This window comes from Zootoca vivipara, chromosome 4 (assembly GCF_965207765.1).
Source record: "Zootoca vivipara chromosome 4, rZooViv2.hap1.1, whole genome shotgun sequence".
Lineage (NCBI taxonomy): Eukaryota > Metazoa > Chordata > Lepidosauria > Squamata > Lacertidae > Zootoca > Zootoca vivipara.
The window spans coordinates 81,321,140-81,346,607 of record NC_142587.1 but is presented as its reverse complement, the minus strand read 5'-3'; the positions used below and the strand labels follow the sequence as shown (position 1 = coordinate 81,346,607).

General features: G+C 45.4%; 1 protein-coding gene across 3 annotated transcripts in view; it reads right to left on the bottom strand.

Moving 5' to 3' along the window:
* The window catches only part of LATS2 (large tumor suppressor kinase 2), a 48,708-nt gene extending 25,630 nt beyond the window's left edge, over positions 1-23,078 (bottom strand). Inside the window, exons 1-2 of one of the 3 annotated variants that reach the window (XM_035115055.3) lie at positions 22,836-23,021; positions 12,396-13,055 (exon numbers count right to left, since the gene is read on the bottom strand). In XM_035115055.3, the coding sequence (XP_034970946.1) occupies positions 12,396-12,737 (342 nt within the window). In that variant the 5' untranslated portion in view covers positions 12,738-13,055; positions 22,836-23,021. Of the gene's footprint in view, positions 1-12,395; positions 13,056-22,835 lie in introns of all 3 variants that reach the window. The other 2 variants (XM_088668286.1, XM_035115057.3) reach the window with 2 other exon arrangements.
* Between the last annotated feature and the right edge of the window lie 2,390 nt (positions 23,079-25,468).

The following is a 25,468-nucleotide window of genomic DNA, read 5'->3' as shown; positions in this document are numbered from 1 at the left end:
TGTTTAATATATTATTGTATTGTAATATCCTTCTGGAAGCTGCCCAGAGTGGCTGGGGAAACCCAGCCAGATGGGCGGGGTATAACTATATTATTATTATTATTATTATTATTATTATTATTATTATTATTATTATTATTATTATAAAACAGGGTATTTTTATTTTCCTGCCCTCAGGCACTAACTTGATCCCTGCAAGGACTCTTGAGAAGTATGCCTCATAATGACAATCAACATCTTCCACAGGTGTCTAACATGCTCCTTTACACGAATTGTTCCTGGAAGACTGAACGAAGGCAGGTCAACCCAACGTGGTTTATGTGTGTAATCGTGGTTAAGTGTCATTGCTATTTTATACTGTTCTGGTTGTACTTCTGTTGCTATTGTTCTTTGGCATGAATATGCTGTTCACTGCTTGGGGTGGGGGGCAGGTCTTTGGGCCCCAAAGTGGTACATAAACAAACTGCATCATAAATTATGTGGAAGGCTTGGAGGACACACCAGCCCAGAAGCTAGAGAAGAACTTTACTGTCTCTTTCTAACAAGCAGAGCAAGAAGGGGAAACCCTGCATTTCACCCAGACACAATTAAGTCCAGCGCCACCTAATGACTAAACTATGCAATAGAACTACTGACACATCCAGCGTCCCTGTTGCCCTCTTTGAGAGGTTTTTAGAGCACTGCACTAATAGCTCAGCTCTGTAGGCTTCTGCTGGTATGCTGCATGCTTTCAGGAGGACTGAAAGACTACAGCAAACGTAATAGAAGAAAATAGTGAAAGAAAAAAATGACTAGCATGAAGAGAAATGAGGCTGCTGCATAGGCTTTCCCTTTCAGTTCAGTCCTTGTTTAGTTTTCAAATTCTTACCGCTCTCCTTTGCAGATAATTGGCTGTTTGTTTTCAATATAAACTGCTTTGGGCGCTGTCATGTTGGAGAGGGATATAAACTTTTTCCTTTTTTAAAAAAGTGCATTTAAAAAATAAAAATGCTAGGTTTAAATGAGATGCGTGTCAGTCAAAACATGAGTGATTAGGAGGCCGCAGCTGCCAGAGAGACTGAATCAAAGGCTTCCATGTAGCATCTGCTTCACCTGACAGCACACACCTTGTATAAGAGCATTAAATTTTAAAGGGTTTCAAGGGCCTCATGTACAGTAGTTGTGATGCTAGAAAACATTGTGGTCTACATAGAACAGCTGTCTGCCTTATGGTGAAGTTTAAAAATTACTGTGGGTGATTTAAGGCGTGCACCTGATGAAACATGCATATAAATTACAGCTAAAAAGTAATCGTGACGCAGATTTGTTCTGCCAGGGATATCTCTCTTTTTAAACAGAACTTCTCCATTTCCCCTCTTCTGTCTGAACACGCAAGCGACTTCAAGTAGGTGCACAAGCTGAGCAATCCTTTGATATCCTGTCTGCCAGGAAAAGATCAAGGAATCTCCTTTAAAAATTATTGGTTTTAACAATGCAGGGATCCACAACTGAAAAAGTGATGGCTGTAAAGAAACAACACCAGCCACAACTGGCTTCTTGAGCACCCACTAGATCAGGCATCCCCAAACTTCGGCCCTCCAGATGTTTTGGCCTACAATTCCCATCAGGGCCATCTTAAGCATACCTGGCACCCTGGCGTCGCGGAGCAAAGATCCCTCTGGTGCCCCCCCGCCCCATTTCCTAGTGCCCTGCCGCATTGCGCCACCCAGCCTTGCCTTAGAGCCGGCCCTGATTCCCATCATCCCTGACCACTGGGAGTTGTAGGCCAAAACATCTGGAGGGCTGCAGTTTGGGGGTGCCTGCATTAGATGCTCCCAATAGTCTGCCCAAGCTGTTGTTTAGTCGTTTAGTCGTGTCCGACTCTTCGTGACCCCATGGACCAGAGCACGCCAGGCACTCTTGTCTTCCACTGCCTCCCGCAGTTTGGTCAGACTCATGTTGGTAGCTTTGAGAACACTGTTCAACAACTATCTCGCCCTCTGTCGTCCCCTTCTCCTAGTGCCCTCAATCTTTCCCAGCATCAGGGTCTTTTCCAGGGAGTCTTCTCTTCTCATGAGATGGCCAAAGTATTGTAGCCTCAGCTTCAGGCTCTGTCCTTCCAGTGAGCACTCAGGGCTGATTTCCTTAAGAATGGATAGGTTTGATCTTCTTGCAGTCCATGGGACTCTCAAGAGTCTCCTCCAGCACCATAATTCAAAAGCATCAATTCTTCGGCGATCAGCCTTCTTTATGGTCCAGCTCCCACTGGACCCTAAAGTCATGGTCATTAATTTCAGTTGGTTTACTCTGAGCAATGGTTAGCAGAATTTCACCCATGGTCTTTGCAGCCAGGTAGCTTGGGCAGCTCTCACTCTCAGTATGGAAGTGAGAGCTGAGAGTGAGAGCTGCCCAAGGTACCTGGGCTGCAAAGACCATGGGTGAAATTCTGCTAACCATTGCTCAGAGTAGACCAACTGAAATTAATGACCATGACTAACTTAGGCCCATTAGTCTCAACAGGTCAACTCCTGAGTAAAGTTTAGTTGAATGCAACCACATAAATATAAAACACAGTGCCTATCTATACCTTGTCTTTTCTTTTCTTCTTTTATACCTTTGACCATCCAAGGACACTGTTTGCTCGTGATTTCAGAGGCTGAAGCATACATTTGCTTCCTCGTCCTCAAGGTGCAGAACAGACAGGAACGAGGTCTTGCACAGTACATTACCAGCGGAAACGTTAAAAGATGTAAAAACCTAAACCACCAACAATGGCTTTCTCATTGTCAAAATGCCACAAATATATATTTAGCAGTGTTCCACGCCAAACATATTCCACATGGGAACAGGAGGTTCTTAAACACCATTCCAAATGGTCAGTTCCAAACAGAAAACTTGCACTTAAACTAAAAAATGAAAATAAAACTTTTTTTTTTTGCCAGCTCGAAACTCTTCCCCTGCACTTTTAAAGATGGACAATGAAAGCATTTCACTGGTACAAGCTGGAAGAGGAGGAAAAGATGGTGTGAAGGAAGGGAAGCTATCCATGAAAACATGCATGTTCCTCTGCCATCTGCACTTTCCGGCTTTTGAATTCCATTGCACTTTGTACTTTTTAATTAAAATCTTTGTCGCATCCTTAAACTCAAGCCTTTTGCCCAATCGAGCCACCTTAATTTAGGTATTTCTTGTGCTAGATGTTTGTAGTGAACGTGAAGGGTGGCATTCAACAAAGCACTAAATCACTCCTTGTGCGAGGGGAATGACTTGCCCTTGTGCAATGGGGCTTCTCCCTTTCCACCCGTCCCCCGAGATCTGTTCTAGCACTGCTATATGATTAAAACACTAGCAGTCAAGTCCTTCTCCCTCAGGAGATAACACCTTCTTTATTGACCTTCCTAGTCACACTTTAACCCCCAAAGAACCCATAGTTCTGGAGAAGATCTGGGGATGGCTCAAGCCGTATGCAGGAAGAGAAGAGTCAAATGGATGCCCTTCCACTTGCGTAATTATTTGGTTGAACACTGCTTTAAGTCTCTAGGGCTGCTATTAAATAAATGAAAATGAGAAGTACTGTTATGTCCTATCCTCCTTGAAGGCATGCTTGGAAGTATCTATAGTCTGACAGGAAGAGCTGCTTGACAGTGGAAAGGACTCCCTAGGGCAGGGGTCAGCAAACTTTTTCAGCAGGGGGCCGGTCCATTGTCTCTCAGACCTTGTGTGGGGCCAGACTATATTTTGGAAAGAAAAAAAAATGAACGATTTTCACTCGCCTGCAAAGAGGCATGAAGATGCTTCACTTTACCTGTCCCAGTTGTCGTCCCAATAGCCGCAGTTGGGCTTCTCCAGCCAGCCAAGCGCCATGGCGGGGTAGGAGGCTGTGTTGGCCGGTGAAGACAGAAGCAGCAGCCCTGGCGGAAGACCCACGGATGGAGGTAGGAGAACCGGGGCGTCGCCAGAGCTTTTACCCACCACCTGATGCTGCTGCTTCCTGAGAGGCATCGCGGAGAAGACAGAGCCGCCCGCCAAACCACAAGTGGTGGCCATGGCCACTGCAACAACCGCCTGAACACCATGGGAGGAATGAAGGAGGGAGGCAGGCAGGCAGTGATGAAGAAAGCGCGCAAGGAAGCGGCACGGAAAAAGGGCGAATTGAGGGAGAGGGAGCAGGAGGAAAATGCAGCAGCAGCCGGCGCCACATGCCCCCTTCACAGCGCCGCACTGTTTGAGGCGGGCAGGTGGGAGAGCCTACTCCTGCCATTGATGGTGTCTGGCGTGGGACAAGATTGCTCCATCCCTGAGGAGGAGAAAAGTGCCACTGTGTGAGGGAGAGGGAAAGAATGCGCACGTTGGCGATCCACGTGGCGATTCCCAGACCGCATCTAGAAGGCAGTTCGGCCTGATCCAGCCTGTGGGTCTTAGTTTGCCAACCCATGCCCTAGGGGTTGTGGACTCTCCTTCCTTGTAGATTTTTAAGCAGAGGTTGGATGGCCACCTGTCTTGGCTGTTATAGTTGAGATTCCTGCATTGCGGGGAGTTGGACAGGGTGGCCCTTAGGGTTCCTTCCAACTCCACAATTCTATGATAACCTACCCCACCTTTTCTTCCTTGCAACTACCCTGTAAAGGTTAGTGTGAGAGATGGTGAATAGTGCTCAAGGTCACCCTGTGAGCTTCACAACACTGAGTTAACTGAGTATTATTTTCCCCAGTATACAGACAGAAGAATTAAACTATAAGAAACTTTGAAAGCAGCCGCAAAATTGAGAGGCAAGGCACCCACATTCGGAACTGCCACATCGAAGCTCTGTATCCTTCAGAGTCCATGGACATACACAGTAATTTATAATAATAATAATAATAATATATATTTATACCCCGCCCATCTGGCTGGGCTTCCGCAGCTACTCTGGGCGGCTCCCAACAGAACACTAAAAACAGAAAACATTAAAAACTTCCCTGAACAGGGCTGCCTTCAGAGGTCTTCTTAAAAAGTCTGATAGTTGTTTATTTCCTTGACATCTGATGGGAGGGCATGCCGCAGGATGGGCGTCACTACCGAGAAGGCCCTTTGCCTGGTTCCCTGTAACCTCTCTTCTTGGAGTGAGGGAACTGCCAGAAGGCCCTCAGAGCTGAATGCTGGGGGTGGAGACGCTCCTTCAGGTATACTGGGCCAAGGCTGTTTGGGGCTTTAAAGGTCAGCACCAACACTTTGAACTGTGCTCGGAAATGTACTGGGAGCCAATGTAGGTCTTTCAGGACTAGTGTTACGTGGTCTCGGCCACTCCCAGTAGAATGTGAGGGAAGGCCTTTAAAGGGAAACTTCCAGAATGTAAATAAAACCCAATGTCTGTTTGAAGGAGGATTTACTCTACCTTACCCATGACACCCGGACTCTGCCCAAATTCCTTTGTGCTTAGCCTCAAGCAGCTAGAGCAAAGATTAGGTTCATAACTATCCGCCTGCTAGGCAATGAACTAGAAAACTATGGGAACATGCACAACTTTCTGCAAGAAACATCCTACATACGCTGCTTTGAAGCGATACTCCACTACAAACTGGCACGTAGCCTGCACATTCCAGAGCACCGTGTCATGCTTCTCTGACCTACAACATGCCGAAAATTACTGGCATTAGAAGTCCTCTGGCGCAGAATGTCTTTTGCAACACTGAAAACAAAGTAGTTTTTAAAGATTGGTTAAAGCTAGCTTATCTCTTCGGCGACTGCATTTGTTTCCTGCGCTGTGCAACTCTTTACACACACACATACACAGAATATTTGTACTAGTCCATCGTCAAGCTGTCAAAAGACTGCATAGGCTCCAGTGTGAGGGAACCACTGGAGACAGGCAGGCAGCAGGGCAAGCAAGCCGGGCAGCAGGTGAGTGAGCTGGGCTGGCAGTGACAGAGTCAACAAAGAACTTTCGAATTGGGAGGGAAAGTAGGCAAATTACTGGCATGGCAATTAAAAAAGAAACAGAATGAAAGAATAATCACAAATATTAAAATGGATGGGAAAAAATGGGTTAAGAGAGAAAATATACACAAATGTTTTATGAAATATTATGGGAATTTGTATAAACAAGAGGGGTGGTAGAGAGGGGCGAGAAAGGGGGGCGGGGGGGCGAATGAGCTGGGGTTTGAAGCAGGCCAGTGAGCTTTCGGTTGAGCGAGAGGGGTGTGTCCTCTCCTCTCATGGCCATTGCTCAGGGAGGGTACCGCCTTCACAACTAGCAGCTTTAAGTATGTGGTTCTAGTTATAGGTAGGTAGCCGTGTTGGTCTGACGTAGTCAAAACAAAATAAAAAAATTCCTTCCAGTAGCACCTTAGAGACCAACTAGTTTGTCATTGGTATGAGCTTTCGTGTGCATGCACACTTCTTCAGATACTTGGAAGGAATTTTTTAATGTGGTTCTAGTTTGCTTTCCTTGCAAGAGAGGTGGTTGCCCAGTAAAACTGCCTCCCCACTGCAGCAGGCCCAGGGGACCCCCCCCATTAGTGGACCCTTTGCTGGGGGGTGGGGTGGGCCTACCCTTGACGCTAGCGCTGGACAGGGATTCAGGCAAAGGCTCTCTCTCAAAGATTCTAATACGGCACTTCGGTTTTACACATGAACAGCAACATGTGCCAAATATATTTGGGGGTGGGGGAGAAGCCTCCTGAGAAACGTTTATAGAGGGTAGTCTTTATTATAAAATGATAGTTGTCATCCCTGGTGAAATGAATTATAAAGTTAAATTTCCATGTCAGTGAGATGATATGGGAAGAAGAGGAGATCACTATCATCCCATGTTGGTTACAAATCTCAGCTCACATGGCCAGCAGTCAAACTGGGTGCACGTGAATAGTTAATAAGTTAAGCAGGAATGGATCTAGTCAAGCCCCTTGGATGGAAGATCACTGGAAATTTATTATATACAGAAACTGGCTGTAATAAAGATATATTTTTAAAGGAAGTCTCAATCCACTGGTGCGGGGGGGACTTTTCTGCCCTAACCCGAGCCACTTGGGGGGCTGTCAAGTCTAAACTATCAAGAAGTGTGGTTTTGACTAAGCATAAAAACCTTCCAAGAGGAACTATTACACCCTGATTCTATTGTGATACCACTTCCTGCTGCATTAGTAGTTCTCTCAACCCTTTCGGACTCAGAAGTGACTTTGAGCACAGGAATGAACAAATGCTCAACGTTTTCAATGACCTGCTGAAGCCATCGTTTCCTCTTTCCCTAGCAAGACTCTGTTCTCACAATACTACACATTCCTTTGTGACTTTTACTGCTCCCTTTATGCAGCCAAAACCAGATGACAAAAATCCATTGTCAAGTGGGTTTTTGTTGTTGTTTGTTTTGCAGAGACACAAAAATCCCAATTCCATTCCAAGGAAACAGGCAAGCAAGAAAGCAAACAGAAGTATGGCTGGCAAGCTTGAACGACAATGTGATTTGCTGGTATGTTCGCCTGATGCTTCAGATGTAAAAGCAGGCTTACAGCCCATACGGTACACACACACACACACACACACACACACACACACACACACAATTTTATTTGTATGCTGCCTTTCCACAGGTCAAACCACACTCATGGCTTATAACAAGGGGGGGGGGACACAACTGCAACATAGCAACAACAGTTTAAAAAAATACAAAACCAAACTGAACCAATTCCACATGGATGACCACTAAATCTAAAATAAAGATACAAAAAAACCATCAGCAACCCCTCAATAACCCCAAACAACACCCCAGCCCCTTAAAGACTAAGGAATTTATTGTGGCACCATATTTTTTGGACTAGAGTCGAATTTGTCAGATGCCCTTGGCCCATGAAAGCTGAAGCCACAATACATTTGTTTATTCTTTAAGAGACCACAATACACTTTTTGTTGTATTTGCTCTTTTCATCTCACTATCGGTCTTTAGTTTCTCAATGTGTTTTCCATCCCAGCAAGATGAAAGGATGTTGGAATGCAATCAAGACTGCTGCCTCAACAGACAAGATTCCAAGCCTTTGACTTCAACACAGGGGACAGGTAGATGTTCTCTGGCACATTACAATATTCACAAATAACTCTTAACTTCCCAGGTCATGGAAAGGCATCATAAATAGTCTCGGGTATTAGCAGAGGTGCTACTCTCCTTAGTTGGGCCTGAGCACAGAATCTAGCAGCATGTCCAGAATCCATCAGTCGGACAACTGCAGCTGTTAAAGTCCTAGATGCTAGAGAAGGGGTATTTGTTTTTAATTTGCACATTGCCAAAATGTTATGGTGTGGCTGATAAAAGCAAATAGCAACAATTTAAGGTGGAGGGGAACTGGCTTGCCTTCCAGTGGGACCTTATCTGGGCTCAAACTTCATGGACACAGATGGGACATGCATGAATTTTACTTTCGCCCTCCCCTTGAATAAACGGTCCCTAGGTGGGCTAGGTGCGAAATAGTGTAAGTTAAAACAGGTTTTAAAACAAAAACATAAAACAACGCTCAGACTGACCATATCTCAGTTTATAGAACCTGACACAGCACACCACCCAACCCCGTAATCCTCATGGGGCTGTCTACCAGAGATCTCTTAGCTCAACTAAGTCCTGTTACCTCTTCAGCTTCCGACACCTCTTCCCAGTCATCTCCCTCTAGCCACTCATTCTCTGAGCCTTCTTCCGGTGAAGGTTCCCCAGCTGGTTCATTCCACCATTCCTCTGCATCTAGACAGTCCTATGACACAACCCTCCCCATGACTAGCCAAGTATATTTTGCCTAATTTGCATAACTTATGAAAATTCAGATTTTAAGCTCACACAGTTCCTGGTATTAGTATAAATAGCAATGTGTGTGCACGTGGTTCTTCTCCTCCTCTCCCCCCCCCCACCCCGAGGAAATTTGGGAAGCCCCTGAGCTGAAAGACGTCTGATCACAAATATTTTGCTGCTTCACGCCAAACTTTGCTAAATGTATTAAGGCACAATCCGATCCATATTGCTGAAAAATAAGTTTCCCGCACTGCAGCTGTTCCACAATTCACATCAGCATATCATTTTGTAGCAGAAGCAACAACCCTGTCAACATTTCCGCTCCGAGAAAGAATGAAAAAGAGAGAGCAAGCTGGAACCCAAAACTTCTCCAAGCTGATGAACAAATCCAATCATATGCTCAATTGCATCCATTCAGGGCAATTAAAATATTTAAAAAGCTACTATCTACAACTTCATGCAACATTCCACATCTAATTGCCTGGGGTGCTTCCAAGTGGATTAATGATCAGCAAGGAGGACAGCTACAGCCCTGCCACCAGGATTTCTTGAAGTTTGAAAGGTGCACTTTCAGGCCCTGCAAGTTTTGTTTACCAGCCGATGGGCAACTACGGTAGAAGCGTTTCTGGCTTCATGTTTTCATGCTGAGTAAGGCTGTGTCTTTTTGCTGTCTAGTTCTACAACTCCTGAAACTGTCTGAGCTTTTTTTAAAAAAAATTCATAATATCACATGCTAGTTGGTTTAGTCATCGCTGAATGAATAAGAAGCTATACATCCAGCTGTTGGGGAAAGGTAAAGCCCATATTTTTGTTGCTGTTGTTCTTAAGGCCACCTCTGGACACCAATGATTTGCAATATTTGAGACCTCTAAATGCCCTCAGCAGATGTATATCAAAAGCACCCACTTCTGCTTTTAAACCAAAAGTGGTGTGTTGTGTTAGTTGTTGATTAGCCAGTGAACAAGCCAGAATCGTAAACTGAGGTTCGTTAAAGCCCTAGCCATAGTTTAAACAAATCAGAGTCCTCCCCCCAGTTCAAACTCCCTCAACAGGTTAGGTTATGTGAAAACTTCCTCCTTATAGATGCAGCACGCAGCCACGTTAACAGTCCTTTACAAAACTACTAATATTATTACTTTTCTTACTTGCCCTTCACCATTACCGTAGGTCCCAAGGGCAGATCACAACCATTTAAAAATACAATTATTAAAGCCAGTTAAAGCAAATTACAGCCAATATAATACTACGGTGGAACTTAAAATATGTATCTCATGTGTCAAAGGTCACAGTAAAGAGATGTGTCTTCAGCAAAAAGGACAAAGCTAAGAAAGTTTTATTTCATCTTTTAAAGCCAGAGAACATTTAGTTCTCTTTATAAACACATTTATAGGCACATTTATGGGAAGCCTGTGCCTGTGCCTGTTCGCAGCTTCTTTGGAGCATTTAAAGCAGAACCTAGACCAGGGGTCAGCAACCTTTTTCAGCCGTGGGCCGGTCCACCGTCCCTCAGACCATGTGGCGGGCCGGACTATAATTTTTTTGGGGGGGGGATGAACAAATTCCTATGCCCCACAAATAACCCAGAGATGCATTTTAAATAAAAGAACACATTCTACTCATGGAAAAACACCAGGTAGGCCCCACAAATAACCCAGAGATGCACTTTAAATAAAAGGACGCATTCTACTCATGTAAAAACACGCTGATTCCCAGACCATCCGCAGGCCGGATTGAGAAGGTGATTGGGCCGCATCCAGCCCCCAGGCCTTAGGTTGCTTACCCCTGACCTAGACTCTCTTGGTGATAGACGGTGCCCCCTGCTGGTCTAGTACCAAAGGACAAATCCATGCCTCACTGGATTTTTATCTCTAAAACTATTTCTATACCAGCATATCACAAAATAACAGGGCGGTGCACAACGTCAGAATATAAAACGCCATTTAAAAACCAAGCTGATGATGTTTCACATTTGATGTGAACATTATTCTATTTTAAAGCTCATTTCTAGCTCCAATGGCTCTAGAAAAATCGTGGGTTCAATTTACACAGCCGCTCTGTGACGCCTTACAGCCTTTGGCTTTCTTGGACACAAGAAGCAGGAAGTAGGGGAATGTCTAGAAATAGAATGAGCTGCCAGGGGCATCCAGCCACAGGCCGCTCTATATTTTCTTCAGTCTTGATACTCAGCAGCACCATTTTTGCCTTACAGGCAGTGCAGCTCAGAACAGAAGAAAAACAGAGTAAGAAATTCCTTTTAACCGATGCTTAAATTCCGAAACCAGAGATGTCAGGGCTTGGGACTCTCTAGAAGTTACACCCCTGGCACAGAAAGGGCGCTTAGTACCAGCTGAATATGGGTTGGACACCATTACTTAAGGAAAGAGAAAGGCACTCTATACTTTTTACTTTATATGTTCCGCAGAGGAAACGTGCCATTAAAATATGCCCAGGGGCCACGTCCTGGGGCTTGTCCATATTGGAGTATTATTGAGCTGTCAATCCACTCGCCTCCCCCATTCAAATTAGACCGTAGCAGTCCACACCCACACATAATTGGATGTGTATGAGGAGCCGCTTTGATCTTTCCCCATTCATACGAGTAGGAGTTCCCTTTTGTGTTTGCCCCGCCTTCTAATTTGTTGATTCTGTTATGCCGATTAAGTACCAGCAGGGCATGTGGGCAGAGAGATGTGCGAGCACACCTTGTGTTCATTGGCTCCCAGTGCGTTTCCAAGCACACTTCAAAGTGTTGGTGCGGACCTTTAAAGCCCTAAACGACCTCGGTCCTGTATATCTGAAGGAGCGTCTCCACCCCCATCGTCCAGCCCGGACATTGAGGTCCAGCACTGAGGGCCTTCTGGCAGTTCCCTCGCTGTGAGAAGTGAGGTTACAGGGAACCAGGCAAAGGGCCTTCTCGGTAGTGGTGCCTGCCCTGTGGAACGCCCTCCAGGCAGATGTCAAGGCAATAAGCAACTATTTTTCAAACTACAAGCTATAGGCATGGTTTGTCCTTTGGTTAAAGGCTCATGGTTTGACCAGGAAAGCTAAACCAGGAGCTCAGGTTTGGACGGCATGTGAAGTCAAACTAAGGCTTAGCTCAATGCAGTGCAAGCGGTATTACAACAGGGGAGAATCAAGAGGCTGCAATCTCCTCTTTGGAAGTGTGCATGTTTGTACTAAGCAATGTTTTAGCTTAGCATGAAGTGCCAATCAAGCCAACGAGCGAGACTCAGTGGTGACCACGGACACTCTAAACACAGGAGGACTTCTTCATTTTCTCTTCCAAGAGCAGGGCAATGTTTTGTATCTACAGTGGCAAACCCCACTGGAGATTCTTCTGTTACATAAAAATAAATAAATCACATTGTCCCTTAAGCACGTTGCATTTTTTAAAAGCAAAATTATGGGCAGCCTATGGAACAAGAATGCAAAGTATTTCATCTCATTCTGTCAACCATTCTCTTTCAATCCCAACTCAACGTGGCAGAGTGATTGCTGTAGCAAAGCACACCAGCATGTGGTAAACAGAACCACAATGCTCAACCCCATGGACCATAATGAGGGGGAGCTTTTAGCTTGGTTCTTGTATGCCTGTATTTCCACCAATATCACTATCAGATTAATACAGCCTTGTAGCAGAGCCAGCCTGCTCTAATATAATGCTTACCTGATCACACCCTGCATTCACCAGTTCCTGGAGCATCTGCCTATTAACTTCAACTGTTGCAGAAGTGGTGCCCAACTCATTAGCAAAGGGCAGCAAAGAATATCTGATTTCTCGCAGTGCTTTCTGGTATGGCCCAAACTTGGCAACTGGTCTCATTTGCTGCTGCCTGGCTGCATCTTTCCCTACTGCAATTTTAGGGTCCAGAGAAGTTTCGCCTCCTGGTCCAATGGGCAATCCCTGGCTGGAAGATTTGGTAGGTTGCTTCAAACCTTCCCGGATCTCCTGCAATCTTTGTCTGCTGTTCCCAGAGTAAGTGGTAGCAGGAAATGTCTTTGGCCTCATGGTTAATCCAGGTTTGTTTCAGCATAAATTCCAACTTCTTTTGCATAAAACCAAAGGGACATTCAACGCGGTTCTTCCTGAAGGTATCAGTTTGCTGCAAAACATAATCCCTTGATAGTAGTTCCAACATAAATGGTAAAACTCTGGAGCGGAGACTGTGCCACACTTCTGTATTCTCCAAAGTCCCCTGGTATGTCTATGACACTACATAAGTCTCAAGGAGCAGGTGCCACTTTCAAGCTTCTTCAGTTCAGAGTTTTCAGAATTTCTGTACACAGAGGGGAACCCCAAAACTTCCATCTCGCTGCTATTCAGTATCTGGAAGAAAGCAGAACACAGATATAGTCATGCAGTTCTCTTCTTCTTTATCAAAAGAATTCTTCCCAAGAGTCAGTCTGGTATGTTATTATATTCCATATTGCTGCTTTGTTTGTAAAATCCAAAATGGTGAACAAAGAAAAGATTAAGACCATGCAGAATATGGAAATATGTCACAGTTAAAACTGTCAATCCAACAAAAGGCTTTCCCCAGAAGCTCTTAAACTTTTTCCTAAATAGCATTGGGTGTCTGGGAGTTTCAGAGAGGATTCGACTAGAGATTCGTTCTAGAGATTCAACTGTGAGTCACTTTGGGTTGCCCTGGGCAAGATAGAGCCACTAACAAACTTAATACATAACAAAATAATAATAGAGAAATGAGGTTAAAAAACACACAACAGTACTCAGTGAACAGACTGCTAGTTCTGAATCAAGGAGTCAAAATACCCATGCAAGGCTGTGCCATGCAAGTTACTCTTATTAGAATTTAGCAGACTGGGTGGGAATATAAAATTTGGATTTATCTCATGTATGCTGGTCTGAGCTTTTTGGAGTAACAAATAATAATTGTCAGCATTTGGCAATGACAGAACTTCCTGAATGGAATCACGGAGTTTACAAATGCGCATGCACACACACACACACACACACACACACGGATTAACTGAGGGAATATGCCACAATTTACAAGTTTTACTGAGAAACTTCAGAGCCCATCTCTAAGGTCTGCAGAGCAACAAAAAAAGCAAGAGGACTGCTGTACAACTGCACTGGAAAAACTGTGCCTCTGTGATGACACATATTTACATGTTGTCTGTAGTGTGTTATCAGGAACACATGTGCACTTGGTAGCATCCAATTTATGACGCCCTGAACAACTTGGGCCCCCAATTACCCCACAGGCCCCCTGATTCCTTACACTCCACCCTCAACCACTGAGGCTGTGGAGACATTACCAGTTATTCCACATTCAGTGTCCTCCCACGACCAGTTTCTGAAGCCAGATACTGTACCAACGACATTAGCCACAATCCATAGAGACCCTGTCATTTTCTGTTGTACGGTGCCTTGTTACATTTCTTAGGAAAGTGAGGTTTATAAATATCTAAATAACAAGCACATAAATCTAAGAATGATGACTTGTGCCGTTTATGAGGAAACTTGGAACAGTCTCTGTCCATTATGGCCAAGAATTTTTATTGGTAAATAGAAACTGATATATTTACCTGAAAAGGCAGCTTCATTTACTTTTGCAGGAATGTGTATGCATTACTGGTGTGTTTGTGTGGATCTTAAAGCATACCATGGATTGTTTTAACAATGAGCATTTCATTATTGTGCCAGGCTTAATGTTCACATTGATTTGTTGGTACGGTATCGCAAGCCACTCTGGCAGAGTCTTAACTGGAAAAGGCAGCCTATATTATTAAATTGTAATCTTGCCATTAAGAATTCCAGTAAACATTCAAGAGATTTTTCACTGATGCAGTAACTTGGGGTGGCGCAACTATGCCAGCCAAACTGCACCAGCCAAACTCTTGCTGCTTGAGTCAAAAGCAGGTGAAGGAAGGCACAAGGGGGAAACGGCAGAAGAGATGTGCCTGGGGTAATGGCAATGCTAAATTAATTTATAATAATCTGGGTGGCCACTGAGAGGGCTGCTGAACAAGATGGGACATTGGCTTGATCCAGCAGGCTCCTGCGTTCTTATGGGCTTTGTCCTTGACCCTTCTTACACATAACAGACTGGTGCACATTTCAACACAAATATATTAGCTCATTAAAAAGCAGTTCCTAGCTCTGTGAGGGAATAAACTACAGTTACCAGGATTATTCAGGTATGTGCATGTGCTTTAAATGTATGGTTTGCACCTAGCCCGAGTGTCTTTGCTCTTCTGGGGACAAATTAGCTACAAACAATATATTTCTAGCTCAATCAGTAGGTCTTAATCTCATGGTTGTGGGTTTGAGCCCCACGCTGGGCAAAATATTCCTGCATTGCAAAGGCTTTGGGCCAGGTGGCCCTCAGGGTCCCTTCCAACTCTGCAATTCTATGATTCTGCTGTTTCTGAGCTCTCGTACAATTCCCATTCATTTCAACAGCATGCACATATGAGAATTTTCTAAATATCGTGTGCATTATTTACAGTGGGGAACCTTTTTTCCACTGGAGGGTCTCATTCCCTTCTGGATACCCTTCCAAGGGCCATATGCCAGTGGTAAGTGGAGCCAGAGGATAAGTTAAAAAAAGAAGAAGAAGAACTTGGTGTCTCACAGCAGGCTCTGCAAGGTCCTGGGGAGAGTTCTGAGGACCAGACAGTGTGGCCTCATTTGATCCTGAGGTTCCTCTCCCCTAAATCCTAAACAAATGTGCATAGAATTTCTACTGCTTTCGAGCAATTGTGCTTAGGATTTAGATGTTCATCACATTCCTTACTACCGAACTACTTTCTTTATAAAATAAGAAAAAGCGATCTTCAGAAAAGGTGGGGGAGCAGGGAAGAGGGGGGAGAAACAGAAGTATATAGTGTACATGAAAACTTGTGCCGAGGACAAGCCTTCCATCAACACAGAGGCAAAACTGGCTATAGCACACACAGCTGGTGCAAACAGTCCACATTCCTCTGGAGGAGAGCCCAAAACGGCATGATCAGCAGGGTAGGCGTGATAAAACTGTTCATGGGTTTCTTCAATCTCCAGAGCCACATGCAAACAGACAGTCTTCGAGACGATGCCAACAGAGGCAGGGACGTGCCTCTATACAGAGGGCGATTGTCTATTCCCCCATGGCTTGGTATTTTGCATCAGGATTTTTACCGGCAGCAATGTATTTTCGTTTTGTTAGCATTTTAGCTTCAATGAATTTATTTATTTATTTATTTATTTATTTATTTATTTATACTTCGTGAACAGCTTAGGATTCCCCCTCCCCCCCCAAAAAAAATTCTCAAAATACTTGGGGAGGATATGGAAAAAGAAACAAGGTGAAAGGGAAAACAAGATCATTTTTAAAAGGGTCTGAATAAACCTGAATAGACTGAAATATCAGGTTTTACTGATGATTTGTTAATTATTTCATATGACTTATATGCTGCATTTGCGATGTTGTGTTACAATTTCACTATGTTGCTGTTGTTTATTACTTTAAGCCGCTTTGGGATTCATCTGAATGGAAAGTGGTGCAGAAATAAATGAATCAAATACCTGCGGTGAATGAAAATAGCTGCGCAGCAACTAGAAACTTAACCCAGATTCAAAATCCAAACCAGATTCCACTGGGGCTTTGCTATAGACCAAAGGTAAAGCCCACCACCCAAGGGCAAAGTGTCTCCCCATCAGTTTTTTACATTTACAAGAAGGTGGCAACTTCATCCATTCTTCCTTTGAAAAAACAAATCAAGAAAAGTATCGCTGCTTACATCAAAGTGTGGGTGTTATTAACATGCGATTTTGATCCCCCTGGGGCCCCTCAAATATTTGATTTCTTATTTTTCAAACTGTTTCTCCTATTTGTTTGTTTTTTAATATTTCTTTTAAGGCTCATCGGCACAGGTTTGTTGGGATATAGGCTGTTCTTTCTCCTGTCCCTGCATGGAACACCCAGGAAATGTGCAGGCTTCACAAAGGAATACTGATGCAGTTACTGAAAAATGCCGTTATCACACTCCTGTTATCTTTTTCCTGGCCCACAACATAACAGATAGGGGTGCAATAACCTTCAAGGAACAGGGAAATTCTCCTACAAAGGTTTGTACTTGGGCTAGGTCCAGGATCCCAAAAGGTTGAGATGAGCAAGTGAGGGAACAGTAAACTCTGCAGATAATCTAAAGAAGAAACAGAAGGAAGAACCTTGCAGCATGTGGATGAAACTTTAATCTGTCACTGCAGCCACTGTTTTAGCTTCTGTTTAAAGAGCAGAACGGTTGCGTTTGACAGTGAGAAGAGCCTGAAGTTGCAGAGCATGCAGAGTTATCTACAACACATACATATTCCTTGCATCCTAGCTTCAATGTGCATTTCCACAGGCTGTTTCCCACACTTGTGCTTCAGACCGCAGCATTAAAACTGAATCATAAACTTGAGTTCTCACATAACTAGGAATAAGGGAACAAAGCAAAACCTAGACACCAACACTCCATCTGCATCTGTTGTGCTTCCTTCAGCACACGTTGGCACCATGATCTCCTACATTTTCAGTGCAAAGAGGCAATGAACAAGTATCAGTGAAACACTACTAACTGCACTCATGCACTTTATGGCTAACAACAAAAGGGTCACATTCCTTAAAACAAGGCCTTTGTCCAGAATACAGCTCACCTGCCCCTCACTTTTTTTAAAAGCATGTGCGGAGATGTGCAGAGTTGGCAAAACACTGGAACACTTCTCAGAACTGACACAAGCGACAGCATGGTTGTTTCTTGAACGGCAACTGAGTGGAGGCTGCTCCATGTTCTGTGTAAGGAGGCTCACCATGCAATTCTATAGACTTCTGCCATCCCACAACAAAATGCCTGAAAGTGGGGTTGCAACAGCATGGCAAACGGATGTGCATTTCCAAAGAGATGCCACCTTGCTGCTTGCGTAAATCAGGTCATAGCAGTTTCCAAAGTCAGATTTTCCTGCAGCCAAATTTCTCAGGCACCTCAGAAATACCATAACCCAAGTTTCTAAAAGGAGTGTGCAAAACAGGATTAAGTAATTTTTCTTCCCTCCAAGACCTCTGAGAGTGGGAGTAAAATATGGCTGTGCTTGGGAGAGGAGGCATATTTTGTCCAACTATGATTCCAGATTCCCCAGCAGTGAGATGAGACAAAGGGGAAAGTCCCCCTTCCTCTGCCAATAGCTGCAGGGATTTCAAGCACCGGAGAATATGAACAGATTATTCTGGTGCTCTATGCACTTTTACTTGAGCATAGGTGAGCTGTTAATCTTATTAGTCTAGACTCTAGACATTAAGCTCTTCAGGGCAGTGACTCTCCCTCAAATTGCACATCAAATTGCATGCACTGTCCTTGACACACAATTGGACTCCAATATCATTTGGCTGTCTCCAGGCTTTAATAACTTATTTGCAGCAGATTAATATTGGGGAACAAAGAGGTAAATCCAGGCACATGACCTTCTCACTTGGGGTGTGGAATTAAACACTGTGGATAATGTTTTACAATGGCCATAAAAAAGACTAGCACTGTTCTGCTTCTTACAACTCAGTGGACGTACTGTAAAGTTGTCGCTAGATTTCTGTGATGTGGAGTTATCAAAAGCACTTATCAAAGAATTCTGTCTATATGGTTCTATCACACACACGCAACAGCGATGGTCCTCTGGTGAACCATAGAAAAGTGCTACCACTTTTTTTTGTACTAGCATCTTCTGCCCAAGAACAGCAGAGGTGATAAAAGGGGCAAGAGAAGTACTGCCTGGTGCTACAGTATTATTATTATTACTATTATTATTACACTATCAGTGTACAGCAAACAGAAAGCCAACCAAATACTGCTATAGAGGAGATAGGCAGTGATAGGTGGGGAATTCAGTCTACCATGCTTGGGAATGAAGCATGGGTTGGTGAGCAATTGCAGCCCATCCCCAGAAAGGATAAAGGGTTCTCGACAGGGAATTCTACAGTTTCCAGTCCAATGCAAAACTGAAACATGCTGTGTGTAAAGGGAGATTTGCTTGTCTGTGGTGAATGTACAGATGATGACTAGGACACAGCACAGACAGATCCCATTGTTCGGGTTACGCAGAATAGGAAGAGCCTTCTGGTCTTTGTTACCTGTCTGATCCACTTCCCTGGTTTAAAAAGGTGAGGCACATACAGTACATACCCCGGTGACTTCATTTCCACATAGTTGGCCTTTTTCAACACCCTCAATCCCCATCTCCATCAATATGCCGTTCAATTGTGCAACACGGCAATGTTTTGCCAGACAAGTTACGCATGACACCAATTGCCTCCTACGCTACAGTCACTAGTAGTATGCTAGACATGTGGAATAAGAAGATTACACAATTCTCGTGAGAGCTCAGATGAAAAAGAGAAAAGCAAGAGCCCAGTTGTCCCAGCGTGACCCTCAATATGTACAAACAAATGCAAAATCATGGGCTGAGAGCAATTCCCACAAGACATCCTATTTAGCCCAGGATAATCTGCCCACAGATGCAGCATATGCTCTTAACATGGAAACCCTGGAAATATCAGCCATATATGCACCCCAAGCTATGCAACACAAGACTGCAAACACACAAATAAACCTGCAGTATAGGAATGCCTATGCAAATTGCAGCTGTCAAAAGTTCATTTATTACAGAACTTCACAGAGCATAATGAATCTCTCTTTTTAAAAGAACAATTCAACACTGTTTAATATCCCACATAATAACAATTGCTACAATTCTGCAAAACAGCATTATTATTTTTGCTGGACAAACTGCTAATTGTGTAACTTTAAAGTTACAGAGAAATATGCATAAAGAACAACTGAAACTGCAGAAAAATTAGCTTTCTTTATGCATTCTGCCTCTGATAGTTATCATGGATTGAGCTTTCCTAGAGAGCCTTCACAAGAGATGAAAATGTTATCAGCAGCGTTTTGCTTGTCTGTTTCAAGTGAGAACTCCCAGAGTGCTCTATAATAATTATAAGAGTCCTCTGAACTACTAACATTATTATAACTTGGGAGAAAAAGTGGTGGTGAAAGATATAAGGTAAGAAAATGATTGTCTGAAAATGCATCTGCCAAAAGGAAATAGACCCAAGCCATCAACTGCTTCCTATCACCCATGTCTCCATGGTTAGTCACCTGACCTGATGAAGCTAGGTACCGTAGTCCCCCTTCAACTTCCAGCACACACTGATGCCTCGCTCTCAAAAATCTGCAAAGAAACCTCTTCTCTGGTCCTCTCCCCTGCTAATTAATGTGGGATGGAAAGTAAAAAGCTTTCAATTTTAAAGCCAAATTTCTCACAGCAATATTGGATTCACATCTAGATTACTGTGGTAGAAATTGCAGCAATGAAATGTGATTTGTGAAAATGTCTTAAGAATGCAAGAAGAGCACTCAAAGGCCCATCTAGCCCCATATTTTGCTCTCCCAGTACTCAACCCAGTTGCCCATAGGAGCCCACAATCAGGATATAAGCACACCAGCACTCTTGCTTGTGGCCTCTAGCGATTGGTATTTGGAAGCATCCAGTCACTATGGTAGTAGCCACCGAGAGCCTTATAGAACATGAATATGCCTCATCCCCTTATAGAACATGAATATGCCTCATCCCCTCATCCGAATTGGTGGCCATCAATACATCTGGTTACAGAATTTTCTACGGCTCAGTTACATGCTGTGTGAGGAACAGCTTCCTTTGGGGCTATTCTGAATTTCCCTCCCACCCTTCAGCTTCACTGGATGACGGGGGTGGGGAGTTCTAATATTATGAGGTAGAAAAAAGAAGATACTTTGGCACATGGCAGACCCCACAAATGACAAAGGGCCCCCCCTCCCCACCCAGGAAGGGGTGAGGGAAGATCTACATCAGCAACAGGAGGGGATAGATGTGACATTGTGATGTGCTTCTCCTGTAGACCATGCCACCTGAGGCAACTGCCTCACCTGGTGGGTCGGCCCCAAAGAAAAACCTCTCTATCCACTTTCCCCCAAACCATGCACAAGATTCTCCTGTGAAGGCCCAGGAGGAATGAAAACACTGGAGATCTGCTTTGGCGCTGAAAGCAAGCCCCAACCTTTTCCCGCTTCAAACTTCACCCCTCAAGCCCACACTGAGGGGAGGTTGCAGGGCGCTTCTCCAAGACAGAGGGGCCGGGGTTGGGAAAGCAAAGAAGGTCCTGCGGCTGGGCTCAGCTGTCACACGGCCACCACTATCTACTCCAAAGCGGGTGAGGAGAAGCCGGGAAGGCGAAGCCCGGGCATAAGGGATGGGCGGCGGAGGCAACCGCTCCAAGATTTCCCCCGGCCCAGAACGGAGCTGCACAAAGCGGGCTCGAGCAAGCGGCCAAGGCGCCACTCCCCTCCGCGCAGCGCCGTCCGACTTCCAAGGGCTGGGAAGAAAGTTTGCTCGATTCTTCCGGCCAGGGAGCCGCGAGAGGCCTCGAGCGAAAAGAGAGGGAGCGCCGCGCTTTGGCAGAGGGCGAGCGCGACAGCGGCCGGGCGCACGGAGACTCCCGTTCAAAGGCCTCTCTGGAAAGGCTTTAAGACAGTGGAAGCGCAATCTCTCTCCCCCCCCGCCCTCTTCCACAGCCCACGGGAGGTGTGGCGCTGGGCAAGAGGAAGAGGCGAAGGTCGCTCGGCCGCTCCTGCCTCCAAAAGCCGGGAGAGGTTGCAATCCCGAGCGCGCCATCTGGTTCTAGAGCGCCAAGCGCCGCGAAACTTCGCAGGAATCGCGCACAGGACCGGGCAGGAAAGCCCCGTCTCTTGTCCCTTCCATGCCACATCCTCAAAAAAAATAAAATAACCACGCTCTTGCGCGCCGCATGGCTTAATCCGAAATAATAATTATAATGAAACCCGGACTCGCGGGGCGAATTAGAAATTGCCCTGTTCTGCACCGAAAGGACAGAACAAAATCCCACATTTGATTTTGATTTTTTAAGGCGCGGACGCGCACACGCCCCTCTCCGCGGGGCAGGCTGACTTGGACCTTAAGACGTGCCACGGGTTAAAATATTGCCCATCTTATTCCGCATCTCTCCCGACCGTCCCTTTACCACGGAAGAAGCCCCATTCGCGTGTAGAAATTAACACGCCGCCGTCGGCTCAACTCACTGCCCGAGCTACCTCTCCCTGGACGAGCTAACGCTACACACGCGACTGGGCTTACCTGGGCGTGTAAACGGTCTCAAAGGGGCCCGTGACGTGTGGAAACGCTTACGGGGCAACTGCCACCAGCGGTTGACACCATGGCCAGTTCAGCCCCTAAATCCAGATCCAACAGCACGTCAAATAATCCAGAACAGGCTCGCTCTTCCTCTTCTGCATGCTGCGCAGCGCCCTCTAAAAACGCAAGTTTTAGCCGACGAGGCCCCCTGGTCAGCAACTAGCGCTCCACTTAGCAAAGCAAAAGGGAAGCGGCGGGCCAGAATCCCAACCCTCCCTCGGCTTGCCAGCAAATCCTGTTGCCACAGATACCACTTTCTCCACCCCAGCCGCCTCTGGGGCTGCCGGCACCCACCATCCAGGGCGGGGATTTGGTCCCGACCAGTCTTGAGAACGCGAAGATGCTTTCGCGTGCCGCCTTTCTCCTTCAAGTCCCCGGGGGTCTGGACCCACAGGGCTCCCTCCCTACAACCGCATCTTCGCCCAGCCCTGCCTTTGCTGGCTTGCCAACCCCCCCCCCCCGCACGGCCCGTGTCCTTAGCACACGCCGTCGAGTAGGCAGCCACTTTCCGCTTCTTGGCAAAAGCAGCTGCCCTCCGTCGCTCCCTCTGAGGAACTCCCCCGCTCTCCTTCCAGGAAGAGCCGCTCTCCTCCGCCGATTGCCCAGCTCCCTCCCGGACTCTTTCCCTTCCCGGAATAAGAAATCGCGTCGCGTGTATGTCTTTTTTCTTTCTTTTAAAGCGCAACTTCAGGATTCCCCGGGGAAAGTTGCCCCCTCTAAAATCCCTGCGCAACTGTTCTGCAAAAATCCCCTGTAAAGAAAGAAGAAAAGGAGCCAGAAAGCTGCGAAGTAACGACGAGTGGGGAGGGAGGGGCAGGTGGAAGGGCTCAGCCTGCTCCACCAGGGGGAAGCCCCCTTGCCCCACCCCTCCAACAACCCCCTTACCGTCTTGGTCGAGCGGGGAAGGGGGTTCCCCGCACGCAGCCCCCTCCCTCTCTCGGTGCCCGCGGGAGAATCAGGGGGCCGCCGCCGTAACTCCTCTTCGCTGCCTCCTGCCGCTGCCTCGACTGCTGCCGCCGCCCCCAGCGCCCCGCTCCGTCTCCATTCTTCCCTTTCCCCCTTTCGGGCTCCGAATGCGGCGGCGGCCGAGCACAGTTGGGACATTCGCTACATTGTTAGCATTCCACTCGTGCCACGTGACCCGGGCTCCAGCGTCATTCCGCCTCCCTCCCCTTCAGCATTCCAGCGGGGAAAGAAAAGGGGCGGGGCAGAGCCGCGGAGCCCTGCTCGTCAAGCGCGGGATGGGCGGGGCCCCGATGGACGTGCCGCGCTTCGGCTGCCGCGCTCTTGTCCGCACGACGCCGGCTCCGCTGATAAATAGCGCGTTAAAGAAGCGGCTTGGGACCTGTTGCAGTTCTGCTTGGGCCACGAGTAGTTATTAAGCCATGTTTGTTACTGGGATAATAATGGTAATGATAACTGTTATTATTTTGCAGAGTTTTTTGTTTTTTTAAAAAATAGCCTACTCCATTTTATAATGATGAATATAGAATTGTAGAGCTGGAAGGGACCGCGATCCCGCTGCAATGCAGGACTCGTTTGCCCAACGGAAAGAAACAGAGAGGATAGTTATAACAACATGAAAATTAAAAGATAAAAACAACACTGTAGAATAGGTGCATAGAATCGGTAGTTGCACATGAGTTAAACTTTCAAAGTCCAAGTAAAGGCCATCAACCTTATCAGATCATCTACTATTGTTCCAGATTTGCCAGGCTTGTGTGGAGAGTTTTCTTGAAAATAATTGTTCCGCTGCATATATCCCCGAAGGAATGCCAAATCGTATAAAAAGTGGCTGGAGGTTCTGGTCCTTGCCAAAATCTCAAATTATTTTCTCCATTATAGCTATATTCCAGAGAGTGAGCAGTACCAAGCATCCAGTGTAAGATTTGGGACTGTTTTCCATTGACTTGCAATTACTATTCATATTTAAGATTCTTTTGACAGTACAGTCTTTTGACAGAACAGTATATAGTTACACTGGTATCATCAAAAATATTAAGAAACATTACCAGTAATTTTGCTTACCAGTAAAATGATTAAGGTTGGAATTACAGGAAAGGAGGTCATAGTACAGCTCAGTATCATTTTTAGCAGTGGCTTTCAAGGGGTTCAGAAAGGGCTCTTCCCCAAGAGATCCAGTGTGGCATAGTAGTTAAGAGTGTTGCACTAGCACCTGGGAGACCAGGGTTTGAATCCTCACTCAGTGATGCTGACTAGGTGACCTTGGGCCAGTCACTGCCTCCCAGCCTACCCTACCTCACGGTGTTGTTGGGATTAAATGAGTAGGTGGAGAACCATGTGTGTCACATTGAGCTCCTTGGAGAGAACAGTGTTATATACATGCAATAAAGAAATACTTGGAGCTTCTGGTTGAGCCTGGGGACTTTTGCATCCTGCTGGTAGACTTGGCTGGTGGGCATGCCTAGATGGATCAGTGGCTGAACCCAGTACAAAGCCAGGAGTAACATCAGAGTTTCCAGCCCAATCACCTGTTCATGACCATCTTGGCTGAGTCTGGAAGGACCCGTTTCTTGCCTTGCAGGCCTTTTACCACTTGGTTTGGGAGGGTGGGGCCCTGACTTACTCCAACTACAAAAACTGAGGCTGCTGAACAGACTCTTGGACTACTGCTTTGGGGGGGGGGTTATTACTGGGGGCGGGGTTGCTGTTGTTGCTGCTGCTGTTATTTTTTGTATTTTTATTTTGGAAAATTATGATTTATGTGGAAATTGCTCAATATGGTTGTTTACTTTGATATTTTGTTTATTGTTTAATACTACTTTTGTTATGTTTGCAGCTACATCATACTTTTTTCATGTTGTAAACCACCTTGGGCATGGTTCTAACTTTGGAAAGGTGGCATGCAAATAAAATGATTGATTGATTTGTATTTACTTTGAACAGGTAGAAAACTTGTGACTTTCCTGATGTTGCTGGACTACAACCGCCATCATCCTTTATCATTGGCTTTGCTGGCTGGAGCTGATGGGAGCTGGAATCCAACAGCTGGAGGGACACAGATTCCCCATCACTGAACTAAGACATACATCAGGTGGAGCTTGCCCATAGACTGCCGGATTGTATTATAGTCCCTCTCTGTGTCATACCCAGAGTAGAGCTTAAGTCTGTTGATTTCAGTGGGCCTATTCTGGGTTTCACATTGTTGGATACAACCCTATAACCCTAATATTTATAAGATAAATATTCCAAACTGCCTAAATATTCCAAACTGCCATGTTCTATAAAAAAGTGACTCCACAAACAGAATACGTTTGGTATTTCAACTGTGCTGCCAGTTACATAAGTATTAATTTTAAACTTCAAGTGGTGTCAATGAAAATAATTTATTGAGGAGTTGAAAGGAAACCCCATCTAGGAAGAGAGCAAGAAAACCATTAGGTTCTCAGAAAATTCCAGGGCTGAAAGAATGTAGTGGGGTGAAGCAGTTCATTTTGTAATGATCAAATACCTGCAATTTAAGCAATGCTGCACATCTTCATTTTTCAAATTATTGC